Source organism: Tigriopus californicus, chromosome 2, assembly GCF_007210705.1.
Source record: "Tigriopus californicus strain San Diego chromosome 2, Tcal_SD_v2.1, whole genome shotgun sequence".
In the NCBI taxonomy this organism is placed as follows: Eukaryota; Metazoa; Arthropoda; class Copepoda; order Harpacticoida; family Harpacticidae; genus Tigriopus; species Tigriopus californicus.
The window spans coordinates 592,892-611,796 of NC_081441.1; the positions used below are offsets into that span (position 1 = coordinate 592,892).

Genomic DNA, 18,905 nt, shown 5'->3' on the forward strand with positions numbered 1-18,905 from the left:
AAAAAAATTGACACTCAATGTAAATTCAAAATTGTTGCAAGTTTCACGTGCTCTTGAACTCCCTTTCCTTCACGGTAATTGTTTGCTATCGTTCTTGAAGTCATTTTTAGCCTTACGTGATACAAAGGAAGAGATGCTGACATTACAACTGAGCTTCTGAAGTGCAGTAATGAAGATGATGAAAAGGAGAGGACCTAAAATGGATCCTTGTGAAACACCCAATTGCGTTTAAATCTTTTGTAAAGCCATTTAGCACTTAGATGTCATTAGTGCTCATAATGATGACTTTTTTGTAGCCAATAGTCACGTACAAATTCTAATTCCTGAAAACAGCGAATCTTTTTTTTTGCTTAGTGTTTTTTGCGGGCTCCCTTTCTGCTACAGTTAATGAAATCGCCACCTGTTCCAGATGAAAACGGCACATTTAAACCTATTCAGTTTAGTTATGATAACATTTGCAAAGCTATTACTTGCTTGGTATTGATGCGTTTTCAATTTTTTGTCTTAAGTTGTCACAGAGGTAAAAATACCCTTAAAGTTTTGACGGAAATTCAAAAACACATCTTGGCAATTTTCTATCTCAGATAATTATGGGAAACAATTTTGATTTTTTGCTTTATGGAATTCTAGCCCACATAAAAACTTACATACAAAAAATCATTATAAAACTAAAATTTTCAAAAACCTACTTAATGCAAATTGGGAGCACACATAGTTATCTCTTGAAAACAAATTATGATATCATCTATTTCACCGCTTCTTAATTACATGGGATTTAGTGGTCCAAATTTCATCGTTTTTTTGCCTCAAAATGACCCGGTTATATGTTAATTTAATTTCCCAAAGAATTGATATCAATTTTCAATATCACATCAATGAAAAATTATTTTTCTTTTTCTTGCATAGTCTTACCATAACTAAAAAAGTTATATAATGTTATTTATATCACTAAAAGTGATATCTTTGAAAATGTGTTGTTTCAATCATCATTGTACGCATTCACTTGAATTGTAAAGACAATACAAACAACAAACAAAATTATAGATTTTGTCGTTTCTTGAAGACTTTGTTGAAATTGATTAAAAATGGCCTCTTCAAGACTTCATTGATATTTGTGAAATTTTCAGTGACTGCTCAACTAAATGTCCTTCGGACGGTCCTAAAAGAAACTTTCAAAAATGTGCTTTTTTTAAGGGTTTTAGATATGGTTGTATAAGGTTTAAGTTAATTTGAAATTATGCAAGAAAAAGAAAAATGATCTTTTATTTTTGTGATAATGAAAATCGACGTCAAGTCTTTGGGGAATTAAATTAACACATAACCGGGTCATTTTGAGGCAAAAAAAACGATGAAATTTGGACCACTAAATCCCATGTAACTAAGAAGCGGTGAAATAGATGATATCATAATTCATATTCAAGAGCTAACTAAGTGTGCTCTTAATTTACATTGAGTAGGTTTTTGAAAATCTTTGTTTTTACAATGTTTTTAGGTATGTAAGTTTTATGTGGGCTAGAACTCCATAAAACAATAAAATCAAAGTTGTTCCCTATGATTTTTTTGCGGTAGAAAAATGCCAAGATGTGTTTAGGCTTTTTTCTTGAAACTTGATAGGGCTTTTTGAACACCGTGTTGTTAAATAATTTTGTCTTTGCCGTCATCCTTATTAACATATCTTCGTGTTTAACCAACCTTATCAGACATAGTGACGAGTTAAGTTAATGGAAAGGGTTAGTATGTGCATTAGTAATTAGATGTGATTGAAATATTCTGCGACCTTTCCAAAGATATTTACAATGAATCAGTTACTAATAACACAAGATGTCAAATGATGTTGGTTCGGCTTAACGCGTCAAAAGGGATCGAAGTAAAAAATTGGCATTATTATTGAAGTGTGGTCAGGCATGATTTATTAAGTTTGTTCAAAACCCATCACTATTTGCATACGCACAGATTGGCAAGCCAAGTTAAATTTTTCTAGTTCCAATGATTCCATTTTGGTTCATTTGTTTATCTGTTTTATTTCAAGAGGCTAATGTTACATGTTCAAAGAATTCTCAATCGCAGATAAATCATCTAAGATATAATAATGGACCGGCTCATGTTTTCGCTGTAACAACAACCGCCCACGTCATCAGCTTTGGCGTGGAATAATACGGAACAGGTTCTCAACTTCTTCTTTTTTCAAACGTAATGATGAGTATCACAAGTTATGTGCAAGCAGATTGGTATCTTACATATCACATGAGCAGAAATGTCTGAACAATTTAAAACTACAACATTCAAAATAGAAAGAGACCTTGGAATTGAAAACCTCGATTTCTGTTGTTCTCTGCATTCCCGTCTTTTTACCAGTGGGGAAGTTCGGAACCTTCTCTTTGGGGTTGGCACAACCTCGTCAATCCCAAGGTTGGTTTACTTGAAGCACGACCATCACCAGAGCGGCCAAAATCAGAGGGGAATTCTCAAATAAGACGGAGAGAGCATTGCATGATTCTGAAATGGATTGAAAAGGAAGCTCATAAATGAGCGCAGCTTTCACAGTAATGAATGAGAAACTGTGATGTGTTATATTCAAATTCACTTCCTTTTCCACATTAATTGATGGCAAGGGGCAAAATCATGGTCACTAAATAAAATATTTGATTGATTGCGAAGAATGGTTAAGCTCAAGAACACAAATCAAGTACATTTTGAAATAATCAAGATAGGGAAAAGATCACTTTAGTTCAAATGAATAGAGTTGAAACAGGCGTGCGTTTGAGCCACACAAAAGCTTGCGTTTCTTCAGTTTTTTTGCCGAAATTGTAAGTTCTATTACTATTTGGCAAATTTTCCGTTGCATTATTGACGGTAAAAAATAAAGTATTGTGCTTTTTGTTTCGCTTTATCAAAGATTCGAGTCAAAAGCTGCTTTGTAGGGATACGTCATGAACGGTTCCTACCAATTTTGGTCGTGTTGAAGCGGAACTTGCCCACTTCTCCCGGGCGAATATTCCGGAGGCACGTGGTTGTATCGACCGTCCAAAAGTAGGTGTCGTTGTAATACGTGTAGATGAAGCACACTCGTTTGGGCGAATTCGAGTCCTCGATTTGTGGTCGAGCCACCATATAACCCAACGTGACATTATCAGGTAATTCCTCGTCAAACTGAAAAGATCACACTCATCTTAGAGACTGAACAGGCTTTTGACCCTTCTTGGAAATGAGAGGTCGTTCCAATTCGTATGACAGAAACGTTTTCGTTTTCCTCTTACTAGGTTCTTTTTAGATAGTAAGTGCTTGAGTGCAACTGAACTGTCGTCACTCAATTGAGGGCGATCCGAGTTCAAGCTTGGTTGTATTCGACCGTATTTCATGTTTTCAATCCATTGATTATACTTAGACGACACGGGAACTAGATTTCCAGGCTCGTATGTCCTTTCCGACTATTCTAAGGTTTTCTACCAATAACAAAAGGCCGTTTGTCAATTGAAAGTCTGTATATAAATCACTGTTTACGCCGGTCTAGTAAAGCAAAATGTTGTGCAAAATAACGTTGATTAAGGACGAGCTCTCCATGAATGCCATCTTCAAAGGCGCTCACATCCCCACTTTTTGAATACAATGTCAAACAATATCGTTCTATAACATATGTATATGCTCCCATGGTGGTTGAAAATGGTATTCTTGTAAGTTACCACAAGATGGTGCCCTAATAGGGGGAAACAATGACAAGGTAAAGCAAGGATGATTTTGATTTTGGGCCACATATTTGAAAAGCGGATTGTTTGCTAGCCTTGGGAAGGTTTAGTTGGTATAAATAACAGAGTTATAGGAACCAGAGTACAGAGATTACACCGAACCATTTCATCATAAGATTGTGAAATGATCTTTTAGTAAATGTACGCCATTTTTCGGTTTTGGGTCTGGTGTTCTCTGACAATTTTCATACATGAGCCTGATTGGCCATAGGCCGATTTTTCGCTCAAAACTGTTTTTTTTTTCATAAATTCAGTTTGCATATTTAAGAAGTCATCTGTAAATCTCCTTTCCCCCGAGGAGTTCGAAGAAAACGCAAATAAGAGGTTGGGTGATTGGAAAATTAGACAATCAACAAAGTGTTTTCCTGCTCCAACTCAACCACTTACCTCGTAGTCGGAAATCATGGACTTGAAACCTCCATACGGCTTGAATTCTGAGGACCGAGGAAATGGATTGAACACATTGGAACCCGCGGTTGGGTTCGAGTTAGGTAGGCTTTCATAGGGGATCTCCTCTTCCCATCCACCCAAGCAATGGAACACTATCCAAGTGGAACAAAGACCAGACAGGCGGGGGTTAGTCATGATGACATGAACGTCATTTACTCACTTTCTCCGCTCCCCCTGTGCATCAACGCCTTACCCGAGTTCTTCTCCTGACCATCGCAATCTCTGATGAACTCGATCTCTTCGTTGCTCTCGCCACACTGGATCAGCACTTCTCGGAAACCCGCCCGACTTCCACAGGGATCCGTTTGACCTTTCAAGTCCAGACTGGTCACGTTGTGATAGCCGTCGGCTGTGCAAGGCACGTTCTCAGCCTCGGTTCCTGCACAAATGTAAGAGATTGATCTGAAGGTGTCCATTCTTTTTCCGGCTAAATAGGACTTACGGATGAGCATGGTGAATGAGAGCATCTCTTCGTTCATGTTGTGGTAAGTGCAAGCTTCGGGCAGGGTTCGAGTCAATCGGCCCTCTTGGATCTCCAGGATGTTTTCCGAGCGCTTGTACAAGCTCATGCATTTGAACATGGTTTCACTATTGGGCGAAGAAGAGATAACATGCATATCAGATACAAGCATTAAAGTGTCTAGATACAGGGAACGATTGAGGCACGAACTCTCTCTCACTTTCTCTGTTGAGGCCTTTCTGAATAACTTTGGCATACCATAAGGATGAATAACTTAGGGTGCGAAACAAAGGTTTTCGTTAAATAGTTTACTTTAGTCCCAGACATTGTAGCATCTTATCTCGCTTTGGTTTGCTCCTCTGAACCTCTTTTGCTAACTGAAAATATTTTGTCTATCTCTAAAGTTATCTCGTCTCCACCACTAAATTGTGAAGGCAAGAAACCGGTTAAAACATTGATATATATATTACGAAAATACTGCACTCTCTTGTCACCACATTAAGAGGCCATACTCGTTTCTGGTTGGTTTGTGATGCACCTCTAGCTTTGCCATTCCACTCCATTCCACCGACACACCACAAAAAGGGGATTATTAATGACACCCGGAATCCAACCTTTGCCAAGACCAAGCGAAGATTATGCAGATTCTGCTGTCTTCCCCTACGCTTGTTTATGGTGTGAAGACTATGTTTTCTAGCTCTCTGCCCCTCCCCTATTGATAAGAAAGAGAGCAAATAACCAAGGTGACTTGGTCATCTCGAAAATCCCTTGACAAAAAAACCTATGTAAAAGTATGTGTCTCTGGGCCTGTTCATTGCTCGATTATGGGGTTTTTGCTCAAATGCAGTCACAAAGCACACGGTTTATGTGGCTGTTCTTTTGCTCACATATAACAGACAATGGTAGGCTTCTATATTGTCGAAAGTACTGGTTTGTCCCTCTTGACGAATCCAGGATACAACTCCACAAAACAAACCACGTCCATGATTTATGACGTGGTTTTGGGTTACTTGATTACCCCAAGCTCCCTCGAAAGTTTCATCTTGGGTCCCAAAAGTGGAGTGCCCAAGGTTTTTTTGTGACACAAGTGTTCCACGAACCCAAAAAGTTCCGAGTACCCCTAAACTAAAGAAGGGCATTTGAATTCTGCGGGCCAATAAAATCCAAGTGTGAGTGCCCTCACCATCCCGCAGTGACCTTGGTGACCATTTTCACGTAGTCGGAGTGGGCTTCGGGCTCGTCGAGGAACTTTTCCGTCTCGGTTTGACCATCCGAGACTTGGGACTGGCGAAAGGCATTCCGATTATTATGATTATTACCAACACCACCATTGAGCTCATCAATGCTGGTGGGTGTCTCCACGATCTCGACACATGCCGTTTTAGAGATCTGATGAGCCTCTTGTAAGATGTACGAGTAGTTGGACATAATCATCGTGGTGCGGTCTTCCGTGAACTCATATTGTGAGCTGAACGAAAAGCTGTGAAAGGATCCCACGGTGCTGGCCCAATCTGGGAATTGGCACTCGGATCGGTCGGTGGGTGGAATCACTGCAACATACAAACGCTCATTCGTTACAAATGATAAAAGTAAACTTAGTGTTCCTTGTCACTTTCATCGAGGGTTTGCGCCTCTTTTCCTCGTGACGCAGCCTTTGAAGGCCACGGCGTATGAAAGCATTACCATCTGAAAAGACCTGCAAGTCGTTTCTTGACTGAGATGTGAATAGGCATCCCTTGGTGCATGATTCACTCGTTGATCATAACACCGTAATATTATCCTACGAATGTTTGAGTATCGTAAACTAGATAAATCAGGTCATGATACGCCCGCCTGTCGTCTTCAAAAAAGTAGGCGAAAGAAAGGCCAAAGTGATCCGTTGACGAGCGATAACAAAACCATTTTGACTATCTGTTACCTCGATGTGAGATTCTAGGGAAGTGCAGTTAAACATTTCTACACTTTTTTGCGTCAATGCTCTACGTGACCGGTAAAGAAATTTCTTGAAATTGGAATGAACATTACCGACCGTCAATTTTTGTCCATTCTCTGTCAGCCACCGCTCATCAACATTCTTGGGAACTAATGCATATCACAGTTTGGTTTGGGTGTCGTACGTAATATTCTTCACTAACTTGATGCAGTGGTCTGATGGGCAGAAATCTTCAAAGCTCGTTGATATTCCTCCCAAATGTTTGGTCCTCTCTCGGGACTCTTAAATCCCTTTTCTGACGCACTCCTTGAGAGCCTGTTCCACATCGATACACGACATAAAGCAACCACAGCTAACCCGTGTAGGATTTGGCATTCTTTCCTGATCACGACTAGATCATCATCATGTCTTCATCGACCCATTTGGTTTCGCTTACTTTGTGTGTGAATGAAACTCGTCTAATGAAGATGGTCGGTCCCTGAGCTGCCGACCCGGATTGGTTCTTTTACTACCTTCATATTGTCTCTGCTTGTGGCAAAATAATCCCCCCCCCCCCCCCNNNCTCGCTTCATGGCCATGGTTCTGACTCCATCTCGCACCCTATGGAGGCCTTGACATGAGGCGTCTCCACTTTGGCCCATTTGGATGGCTCCGTTGGGAGATTGGCGGTAGATAAAGCAGCGAATCCGTTCGCTCAGTTTGGTAACATACGGAATATCCAAGATCCCAATGAGAAAGAAGGTCCGCTCGTCCTCACTCCAATGGCCTTTGCAAGTCAGCGTTTCCACTGGAAGAAGGCATCCCCGGAAAAGAAGGCCATGTTGTTGTTATTGTATTACGAGACGTTTACAAATCTCGAGCAATTGATGGCTACATCACAAGGGACACTCCAAACAACGACAGCAACTGTTACTGGACATTCACTCCACGAAGAAAAACCGATGAAAAGGAAATGGATAAATAAGTAAATCATAAAGGCTTAAACAAGGCTGAGGGAGGAGTCAAGCAAGAAATGCAGAGCAGAAGTAGTCGAACGGTGCTTTCAGTTGGACAAACCACTTCCATGATGTTTTTCATTTTCTTGGTGCAAGTTACTAAAATCCTACTAAGAATGGCGTGCACCAGATCGTTTCATATCGAGTACCAACGTTAGTGGCCTGGGGTTTTCCTTCAAGTTCTCACTGCTTCTGAAACACGTCTTTGGCCAAGACCAGCTTAATGTTTCACATTTGCTTAATCTGTCATTGTCGTTTCAGTTTCATTAAGTACATGAAATGCCAAGGTCACTCATCTATAAGTTTTCGGTTTCGTGGGGTTTTGCTTGGGACTGACTTTTCAAAAAAGAGGCATCTTCTACTGTTCTTGAAAGAAATGCCGTTCCATGGCCAAAATAGCTTTTATTTAGTATGGGGCTTCTGCGAAGATGCTTGTGTCGTAATGGTGTTTTATGGCGTGAATGGGTATCTTTGCGATAATTTTGAGAGTTGACCCATTGTAAGGGTGTGTCTACATGTTCCATCTGGCCATGAACCACTGGAATATGGACGGGTATGCTTGGGTTGAGAATTGGCATTTTGGAGTTGAATAAACCCACTGCGCTCTTCTTCATATGAGACTGGGCCCAGGTCGCTAGAACTACATATTTCAATCTTCATCTCAATCGAAGGACTCTCACTACAGAGCTCTCCAAAGAATGAATAGGTTTGCCCTCTTGTGGTAATTCATTTTCAGAAAAGGGCTGAATCATTCATTATGTGCACTTATAAATACTGCGCTTTAAGAAAGCAAACTTGTGACCTAGTCGTTCGATTGAGCTAAAATTTGAAATACTCATGGGATCACAATGACTTTTGGCTAGCCTCACTTGAAAGAAAATGTAATGCGTTCAATGGCGTCTAATTTGTCAATTCTGGTCTCCGGCATCCCCGTCCATGTTCTAGTGATTCATGATCTGGCCAAGATACAGTGCATGATTTCTAGTCGGGGCCAAAATCGTGTGTTCTAGTAGGGGTAAGATCCAAAAGTGTGTGTTGGTAATGGTGTGTGAGTTAAATCGACATTACCTCCAGTCTCTTGTCTTTCCAAAACAAATTTTGCTATCATCGTAATATCTTCCTCAGCTGTTGTTGAAGCAAGAAAGAGAGAGAGAAAAAGAACCAAAATCAATGGCCATGCACCGTTGGTCTAAGGATCTATGTCAGGGCCTTCAACTAAGCTTTTTAGAGAAACAATCCTCTGGGGTTCAGGAACCGTTGTTCCATTGTTCCCAGACTTTACCATCGGACTCTATTTGATCTAACCCTTTAACTAACGCGTGTCTTGACTTGAAATCTAATCTACCGAGGCTCTAGCAATCATCCCTTTCGAATACCAGATCCCTAGGGATCCCTAGGGAGTAGTTGAACGTAGACAATCACAAGCCCGCAAAAAGGAAAGGTGGCTGATTTGTTTACCCTTCGAAATTGACACGTTGCTTTCCATTTGGTTCCACGCAGCAGATGGGTCTGCAAGTTAATTGTAGGCATCTGCTCAAATCTAATTATGAACCAGATCCTGGTTCGAGATCAGATGATGGTTTGCACCCAGCCCCATCTTTCCTCTTTGCATTCCCATTAGATTGTGTGAAATCAGTTATTCTTATCGATTAACCCATAGATATCTAGACACGTTACGATATCCATGATCAACCTTACATGGAGCATGGGTCAAACGAGATCTGATTTGGAGGTACATCCCTGAGGACCTCGCAGTTTGATTATGGAATTGGTTCCCATCCCATGAGGAGCTATAGGTTCAATTTTAGTAGGGAATTGACCCGTCCTTACCTTGACCCATTCCGGGTCCCCCGTGGCATGGAAGGAATTTGAAAGCAACTTGGTCTGAAGTCATACAAGACGTCAGTTGAGAGCGAGATTTCTGTTGGCATTGTTGTTGACCTGAAAGTGGAACAAGCTCATTGAAAACCTTAATCGTTGGTTGTATGACTCCTGTGGATCTAGGATAGATTTATCACGTCTAACCTGCTGGATCTCGAGGGTTCATTGAGAGGCTATCGCTGAGACGGGAGAGAGTTAGGGCAGGGGAGCGAATCGATTAAGCGAATAATTTGCCTAATGGATGCAAAAATGACCCTTCATGTCCAAGCCAGGACTGCGGTTTACCCTATGTGAAGTCTTCACATGAACGCACGAGGAAAGAGGCAAACTTTGCGATCACACTTACAACAAGTTCCCACTGGGCCCTCCAAAACGTACTCTCTAAAGATGTGAATAGTAGGTGTTCAGAACTTTTGATAAGTTGGAGGATTGTCAAAAAACTGGAGACCATCCTTGATCAAAGAGTTGCAAGTGCATCATGCATGCATGATTGATGCCAGTTTGTTCTCGACCTCAATTTGATGTTTGCCAAACACTTGGGAGCACTTTGCTCTAAGTGCAGACCTGGGACTGTTCAAATCTCGGGGAAAAAGAGGTCTGGACCATTGAGCGAAGTCAAGTGGAAGACAAATTGGATCGGCCATGCCGTTTGACGTATACGCCTGGTCCCAAAAGACGAAGGCACTCACTCCGTCCCTCTCGCTTTCGATGATCCTGGCTTTGTGGGACGAAAATGGAGCCATTTCCTTCCCTTTCCTCCCCTCGCCTCTCCCCTCTCCACCAAGGGGTATAGCTATATACGTAGATATACGTAGATCCATAGTCGGCAAGTCCATGATTATGCCCATCCAGGATGAGGGTGCAGGACTGCATGGTGAACTCACCCGCTCACCGTAGATGTACGAGTACACTTGCAAACGGTGTTTTTTCTTACCCATGGAATAGGTGAAGGAGTATTCCCCGTCAAATGGACAAGGTGAGTCCTCCCCGGAAAGGCGGACCAAGGTACTGAATGGCTCATCTGGAGGGATCATTTGGCACAACTTCTGAGGATCCACTTCGGGCTCGGAGAGCACTTGACTGGGGGGCTCGCAAGTGCTCATTCGGAATTGGAGCACATTCTCGTGGCGCTCCTGAATTGTTATGCATCGGTAGCATTTCTGAATCCTAGAACAGCCAACCACACATGAAAAGTACAGAGGGATAGATCAAACGTCGAAAAGGGAAAAAAATGAGATATCAAGGAGAGCATCAAAGGGATTGGTTTCTTCAACGAAAGTACATCGTAATGATCGAGCTGAGCAAATACGGTATGCATGCAAAATGACATCGGGTTTGTTGGTGAATTGCTGGACACGCGTGGCACTTATTGCTCTAACGTAGGGTAGCACATATAGAATTGGGCACCTAAAGTTCTAATTCAAACTTTAATGATTAGTCTTGTGACTAACGGCTATCCTCATTTGATCGATTAATGTTTCGGACAAAGGAGTAAGCTTTGATTCCCCTGCTTGTTGACAATTCTTCTTGACGAACTTTGGTCAAAGGTAAAAAAAGACTTTTCCGAAGCCAAGTCCTTGGTCTGAAACATTTTTTGAATGCTCCAGATGAGAGAGGGATGGGTAGTGGAACAGTTGGAACCAAATAACTTCATTGGTTTTCTCAATATTGGCCAACTTGGACAATTTTCCTAACAAATTGGGGAGGCTAAAGTTGCGTTTCGTTCGGCCTGGAAGCACAACAGGAATTCTGAGACTTGCAAGGGTCGGTGTGTGTAATAGCAAAGGATATTGGTGTTTTTTGCACACTAACTTACCACTACTGGGAATGGGATCCCCAGCAGCTCAAGATAAAAGGGTTATAAATCTTCCTTTATTTAGTTTTCGGATGATATAATATCTGATCTCCCAACGAGTTGGAATTCACGGATCTGGCTAGCCCTTGAATATAGAGGGTTGATCAGGAATCTTGATCAAGAATTGTCCAAGTGTGGCTTAAAGGAGGAGGCTACTGGATCAGCAACTACATACCACTCCTCACGAATATTTGAGGGCAGCAAATTGAATAATGAAGAAGCCCAAGGAACAAAGAAGAGAGTCGGACTTCATTGTTCTGATTAGCCTGGATTCTCGAAGGCACGTTAAGCCTCTATGGTCACTAGAATTGACCCTAAAACCTATTTAGTTATTACACGGAAACCAGGATGCATAATTCATTTTCCTCTGCAAACTAAGGTTCATGATGAGAACGAATGGTGTTTTCGGTACCCAATTCCTTATGGCCTACACTGTATTTACAGGACAACAATGCACTTAATTCCGATAGTATGAATTGATCGTCTGTAAGGTCGGGCAAGCATTTCATGAGTCGTCGAAAAACGTATTCGATAGGGGTTCAATGCGGCCGGCACCCATTGACCTGAGTGTGTGTGTGTGTGCGTGTGTGTTAAGGCAACCGAGTTATAAATGCTCACTGACGGACTGCATATAGAGTAGTTTAACTCAATCGTTCAAAGCCTGAGACAACGACAGCAACATATAGAACTAGGGCAAACTCCCTCGAAAAATGTTCATCGAAGTCATGGGAGGAGCTTTGGCTTTGGTGGTGGGCGTGTACCTCTGGTTTCAATGGCGAATGCGATATTGGGCGGACAGAGGGGTGCCCTACGCTTCTGACGTGACTTTCCCCGTGGGCAACGACTTTGTGGCTCACAAAAAAGTTTTGCTAAGGCAAACCAATGTGGCGTATGTGGTTCAAGAGCAGTACGACCGTTTCAAAACCCAGCCTTTCTACGGCGCCTTTGGCCCTTTTGGATCTCCCTCCATCGTGATCATCGATCCCACTCTAATCAGGGGCATTCTTGCCAAAGACTTTGATCACTTTGTGGACCGTTTTGGTGACCTGAATCCATTCACCAATAACAATGCGGAAACCTTCACCGACTCGATTTGGCAAAAGCAATTACTGTTTCTCAAGGGTGAATTGTGGAAGGATGTTCGATCCACGTTCTCGCCCATTTTCACATCCGGAAAGATGAAGTTGATGATGCACTTCATGAAAGCCATCAGTTTGAAATTGACAAACGAGATGGGAAAATCCGCCCAAGGGAAAGTGCCCATCGACTTGAAGGCCATCTTTGGGAAGTTCAGCATGGACACGATCGCCACGTGCGCCTATGGAGTGGATTCGGGGTCGTTCTTGGCCAAAGACGAGTCGGAGTTTGTGAGGAATGCTAAGTCGGTCTTTACCAGGACCGCCAAGGATCAATTGAAACTTTTCTGCAGCCTTATCCCGGGCTTGAATTTCATTTGCAAGACCATGAAGGTGAGTTTCTTCAAACCCGACGAGGCCATGTTCTTTTATGGCGCCATCTCGGCCACCATCAAACACCGAATGGAGACCCAAACCCGCAAGAACGACCTCATTGACTTGATGATTGATGCCATACACGCCAATAACAAACCTGTCGAGGATGAGCTCAAACCTGAGGACTCTAATCAGTATGATCAAGACTCACGGCTGAATCATAAGGTCAAGACGGGGGCTATTGATGAGCTGATGGTTGTAGCCACGGCTCTCATCATTCTGGTGGCGGGATACGACACCACGGCCATGACTATGACCTATTGCGCTTACCAACTGGCCATGAACCCGGAGGTGCAAGATGAGCTCCTGGCCGAGATTGACGAGGCCATGAACAACTTGGAACACGGCCAAGACTTTCCCGACTACTCCACCATAATGGGCATGCCCTACTTGGATGCGGTCCTGCAAGAAACGCTCCGTATCCACACGCCCATTCCAATTTTGCGACGCGTCTGTACCAAAGAATACAAGATACCCGGACACAATGTGGTGATCCCCAAGGGGTCGAATGTGACCATCCCGGTGCATGCTATCCATTACGACGATCGCTACTATAGCAACCCTAAGGAGTTCAACCCCAAAAATTTCGACGTCAATGTGGCCAGACAAAGGCCGCCTTACACGTTCCTTTCGTTTGGTCAAGGCCCTCGGAACTGTATTGGCATGCGGTTTGCCATGCTGGAGGCTAAAGTGGGGCTCATTGCAGTTTTGAGTAGATATCGCTTTCAAACTTGTGCTCAGACTCCCAAAGATATTTGGCGAGCCTCCAACACGTTCTTGGGGAACCCGAACCAAACATTGTGGGTCCAGATGGAGGCCCGTTGACAATTAGACCAATTCATAGCTATGCTGATCTTACGGATCAAATGAAGTTCGTATACAATAAAGGGATTGGGAGAAACCGACCGAAACAATGGTGAAAAGAGACCAATGAAAGAATCACTCATTGTTGGCACGCATTCTGTATTCGCTTATTCTTTAATACTTCAATTGCGCAATATATAAGGAGCAGTCTCATGCTTGTTTCAAGGCTTACTTTGGGGCGATGATCTAATAGAAGAGTTGGCAAACACTTAGGGCCCAGGTACTCCACACGAGAATGGGCCCATGGTCATTTTAGGAAGCAAGTCTTCTTAGAACAATCTCAATGGCTTAAAGGCTGAGTAAAGCTTGTGTTTGCCAACGAACTCGTGCTAACCCCAGAAAATTAGTCTCTTTTGGTAGAATTAGTGGGAATGATATGCAGAAGTGGAGATTTGGAAGCCATCGAAGAGTGTGCCCAGGACAGCAGCAAATATCATGCAAATGACCTGTAGTACAATAGACGGCCAATGTTGGTAGGAGGACGATGGCACACATAATTGGTGCGCTCAAATGTAGTAAGGCGAGCGAGATGTGGGAAAATGATGCCCCTCTAATCTACCAGCCCAGGGCCGAGAAAGATATCTCGCTCAAAGAGTGCTCGAAAATACACAAATCCTGATGGATGGTGTTTTCCACAAATCGTGGCACTTTCCCAAAAAGAACAAGAAAAAGGATCTGTCCTGTCCAACAATCCACTGTCGTCGTCAACAGCTTGGCTGGCTATTCACAAGAGGAAGTCCCCTCCTGGAAGTAGCAAGGGTATCTTCATTGCCAGGTGGAAATGCATTTGACCGTGGTTCCTGAATGGAATGGCTTCCCGTGGCTTCTTGAAAGGAAATCGAGTCCTCCCTCGGCAAATATTGAACCTTTTGTATTGAACGAATCCCAACCTTCTTGGTGTTATGAACCGTGTGGGTCGATCAGAAAGTATGGAATGAAAACTGGACGAGGATCGGATCTACGCTATCCGGAGTTCTTCGTGATGGATTATGGGCGATGAGTAATCGGGAAGAAGATGACAGATTGACGGATGCGTTTGTAGCCGACATACTGTATGCACGGTACAAGGAGGATTTACGTATACTCTACGTAGTTGGTGGGACCGTGATTGGTAGTGTTCTCAAACTTACGCAAATAACATTTGTTTGCATCCTGGGCCCTTAAGTGCATCTTTTTGCATCCTGAGCCTCTTTTTGCATCCTTTGCATCTTTGGTCCGTTTTCACATTTTTTTATGCACTTTAGGCTTCGTTTGACTGATTTTGTTTGGGCCGAAATTTTGTATTGTCACTATTTTAATGAGAAATTGACGCCCCTGACGTAGGTCTGCACTTGACAATTCATGGTCCGCCCTATTATCTCTTTCCTAGGGCACATAGATGATTGTGCAATAAACTGGAAATGTTGAATGAGCATATTTTATCAAAAAGAACCTCATAAATACCAACCCATTGAGCACTTTTAAAGAATGACATTGGCTGGAGTCGATTTCTAAAAGTAACAAGTAGGTTTCCTAGAGTATACAAACTGGTGGTCTCTGCGATCAAAAGAGCTCTCTAGCTTTGAATTTTCCTGCCTATGCGGTGCTCACAGTACCCATGCCGAACACCGGCCATTCAAACTTGAAGTGTCCCTACTGGCTTTTGATTTCTTGGGAGGGTGGGGGACAAGTCAAAGTTGTTGTATTGGCAATACTTGTAATTGTTAAGGAAGTTTAGTCTCTGATTATTGTTCAGATGGTGATCCACTGGAATCAGAGCATACAGCTATTAGAATATTTGTGTCCTGGTCAGCAAATTGCTTAAGATACCTCAGTATTCCATAACAATATTGAGTATGTATTTGAGTATGTATTTATTTAGGTCCCAAAGGTTTGAAATGGTTTTGTTACAATATATATATATTTGAGTGAGACCAAGGATCCCCATAAGCCATAACGGCTTGTTTTCATGGGGCCCAAATTTCTTGTCGGGTCAAGGGTTTTCCAGCTTGGGGATCAGTCCACCAGTATTTGTCCTATGAAGTGGCCTCAACAAGAGCAAATTTCATCCTTGGAAAGTAATCCAACTTCAGCAAAGGCACCCAGGTTATTGGCAAACAAAGCAGTCTTTAATTTTACATGTCGTCGAATAAGAGCTAACTATTTTCTCTCTCACATACCCAGTCCACTGCCTCAGTGTCATTTTTAGGTCATTTTTGATTTGATGTTCGGTGTGAAACGAATTCCAAGTTTGAGCAAAAAAAAAGTCTGGCAGTTTTTGTTGCCAGGCTTGTCGAACTAATGGCAAAGCTGCATGAAGAAACCTTCCCCTCTGCATTTTGAAATTGAAATTGCGCACACTCTTGGGAATGAGGTCTCTCTGGCAGCGAAATACATAGCTTAACCGTTGGGCTATGCCCATGTCAGTAACTTTGAGGACATTAAGTTTTTTGAAGTAAGCACCCGTGTGAGCTTTTCTCTTTGACATAACTATCCACCTTAAAGCCTTCTTCTGTAGTGTAAGTAATTTGTTAATTGATGCAGCGTGGCTAAAAAACTCAAGACAATACTCAAGTTTGCTTTTGATAAGTGCATTATATAACACACATTATATAATATAAAGCATCTTTGAAGCTTATTCGCATCCTTATTTGCATCCTGGGCTTGTTTTTTTCGCATCTTTGTTTGCATATTGAGGTCCTTTTTAATGCATAATTTTGATAACCTTAGTGATTAGCGCCCAGATGTACTCGTTCGTTGGGAACTAAGCTTACCTTTCGAAGAGGATGAATTGCTGTTGATCGTTGGCACTCTCCACGGCTTGGAAGCAAATGCCCAGGATTCCCAATTCATCTTTCGAGACCATAAGGGGATCCCTCTCGTTGATTAGGAACCATCCGCCCTCCCACTTGTCCGGGAATTCGCATCCTGAAAATGACGATGCGACTCAGGTGCGGTGAAAGCCATATTTGATTTCAAGTAAAGGTTGCGTATTTCTGGATTTCGAACCCCCCAAAACCCTCTTTAAAATGGGGGAGGAGGGTTGATAGTTATGTTGGACGTCCGGAAGCATGGGTCTTTCTGCGCTCCATGGAATACGATTCAACCAATTTGTCGAGAATGTTGTGAAGGAGAGGGGAGCGGATGCATGTTAATCCACTTTGCATGTAAATTGTCCCTTTTGGGAGAACTTTATGCATGGTGTTTTGCTTTTTTTGCATTTCCCCAAAGACTGGCCTTCGTTTACTTGAAGAATATGGGAGCTTCTTGATAAGAGAGAGCGATAAGGCATCTGAAAAACGTGGAACTTGGGGGTTGGTTTCTCACTTCATCCACAAAAAACAAGCCGTTCTCGTTCTTTGGCACCCAAGCCCATAATGGTTCAAAATGTCTCAGTGGACATTGGTCAACTCCTAATTAGGCTCCGTTTTCAGCCATTACAGGTCAGTTGTCACAAACTGCGATTGATTGCCCATGGCAATCAACAAAAGTGGTTCATATATTTTCGTGGAACTATTAAGATATAACCCATCCCAAAACAAGTAAATTCAAGAAATACATTTAATTGATAATAGCCATAATTGGCATTGTCGGGGAGGTGCCAATCATGTCTCGTTCAGGACATTTGTCTGATCTTTTGCTGCGAACACGAAAGTAGCTCCAAAGGAATTGTGAGCAAAAAAAATGAAAAAACAGAGAGGAACAAAAGGGTTCATTTTTACACCTGGAGCCGGCTTCAATGGGTAAAAGGCGTGATTTCTGAAACTGGGGTGGCATGTGCAAGGCGCATTAGGAGACAAAGCAGCCCTCACCAGGGGTCAAAGTACGAATTTGCAATGTGTTCCGTCCACCCAAATTAGAACCCAAAGTTGGCCTAACACAAGGGCCAGGAATGGAAAACTTTACCTCGAGGTATTCTTTGGAACGTTGCTTTTCCTTTATAACTACAGATATTGCTTCCATTGCTGTACACGCATGTGGGTTTGAAACCCTTTTCTTTTCCTTGCAGGAAAAAAAAAGTCAAAACTTTGCCTTTTTGATGGATGAACATTTTCGACAGCTCCGAGTAGTTTCTTCTTTTTGGTCATGGACCATCTCAATTTCCCTTTCCAAATCGTGACTGAATATTACTCGCAATTTTCCCCGAATATGTGACCAAGCATGGGACAAGACATAAAAGATAATCTGACAACGACTTCCGGTGACTATCCTGGTTGGAGCCATAAATCATTGGAATTGTTCAAAAAGTTCGGGCCTACTGGCATATAGAGCTTTACGAGCCATCGCCAAACCACACCAAAGAAAGCGAAAGAAAAACTTTCCGATCAAGAAACCGATTAGAGTGTATTGTCAATAAAAATTATGTTCCCTCTTATCTCTTGCTTGATATTGAGATCTCACCTGGCTGAATTTGAGCTGGATCGTGGAACTGGCACTTGACACTTTGAATCAACACGGTCCAAAAAATGGAGCACAATGTTCCACACCGCCGCTCCATGATAGATGGGCTTTTACTCTCTGGGATGTACTTGTCGTCCTGTTTTTGTCGTACTTGTTCCGGCCGAAATCACGAGTTGTTGTCATTCCATAAATTCACAGATCCCTTTGGGGAGGGATATTTTTGCGCGGCCCACATGAAAGCACCCACCCCCAGAAACCTAAAATCATTTCCTTGGCTTGTTTTCTTCGTCTGTTATTGAGCTCTACTTCTCCTTCTTCCACGACTTTGACGACGACGACGACGACCACTTCGCGTCCGTTGACTTGGGCTTATGTGCTTCGGAGGGAGCTGAAGTGAAAACTGAGGCCGAGAGAAAGGCCCTTGGAGTAGAGTCCCCTTCAATGCTGGTTCGCGTCTGTGCCAACGCTGGTACCCACTCCAAAATACAACCTCGTTCCTTCAGCGTTAGATCGGTCCACGGTGGTGCATGGCCATGGTTCACGCCCTCGGTTTTTAGCTCAAGCTTTCTCCACGAGTTCAGCTGACTCCCTCCGTTGTCGAAAACCAACTAACTACATATCCGAGGTTGGAGATCTTAGGCACCTTCATCTGTTGGGTCAAATTTCCCATGATTCTTTGGAATACGACGTCCAGCATTGGGAGAAAGCCAGACCCAAATGCGGCTTGACAGGTTCCACTTATAAATGTGTTCAAACCTGTCCATCTAGCACGTAGGCAAAGAATCTGTGACGCGCGTGAGATCGAGGAACGACAAGCCATACAATGGTTTTCT

General features: G+C 42.7%; 2 protein-coding genes across 2 annotated transcripts; one reads left to right on the forward strand and one right to left on the reverse strand.

Annotated features, from left to right (window-relative positions):
- Nucleotides 1-2,005: 2,005 nt before the first annotated feature.
- Nucleotides 2,006-18,700, reverse strand: LOC131893644 (uncharacterized). The gene is made up of 12 exons (XM_059243746.1): nucleotides 18,073-18,700; nucleotides 16,446-16,599; nucleotides 10,397-10,629; nucleotides 9,412-9,522; nucleotides 9,040-9,090; nucleotides 7,149-7,373; nucleotides 5,837-6,203; nucleotides 4,636-4,781; nucleotides 4,387-4,572; nucleotides 4,131-4,285; nucleotides 2,946-3,150; nucleotides 2,006-2,496 (listed from the first exon to the last, which is right to left on the reverse strand). The coding sequence occupies exons 1-12, from the start codon at nucleotides 18,167-18,169 to the stop codon at nucleotides 2,399-2,401; spliced, it is 2,028 nt and encodes a 675-aa protein (XP_059099729.1). The 5' UTR covers nucleotides 18,170-18,700; the 3' UTR covers nucleotides 2,006-2,398.
- LOC131893645 (probable cytochrome P450 6a14) lies at nucleotides 11,937-13,843 on the forward strand. The gene has a single exon (XM_059243747.1). It carries the CDS (start codon nucleotides 12,028-12,030, stop codon nucleotides 13,651-13,653), a length of 1,626 nt encoding a protein of 541 aa, XP_059099730.1. The 5' UTR covers nucleotides 11,937-12,027; the 3' UTR covers nucleotides 13,654-13,843.
- Nucleotides 18,701-18,905: the final 205 nt, after the last annotated feature.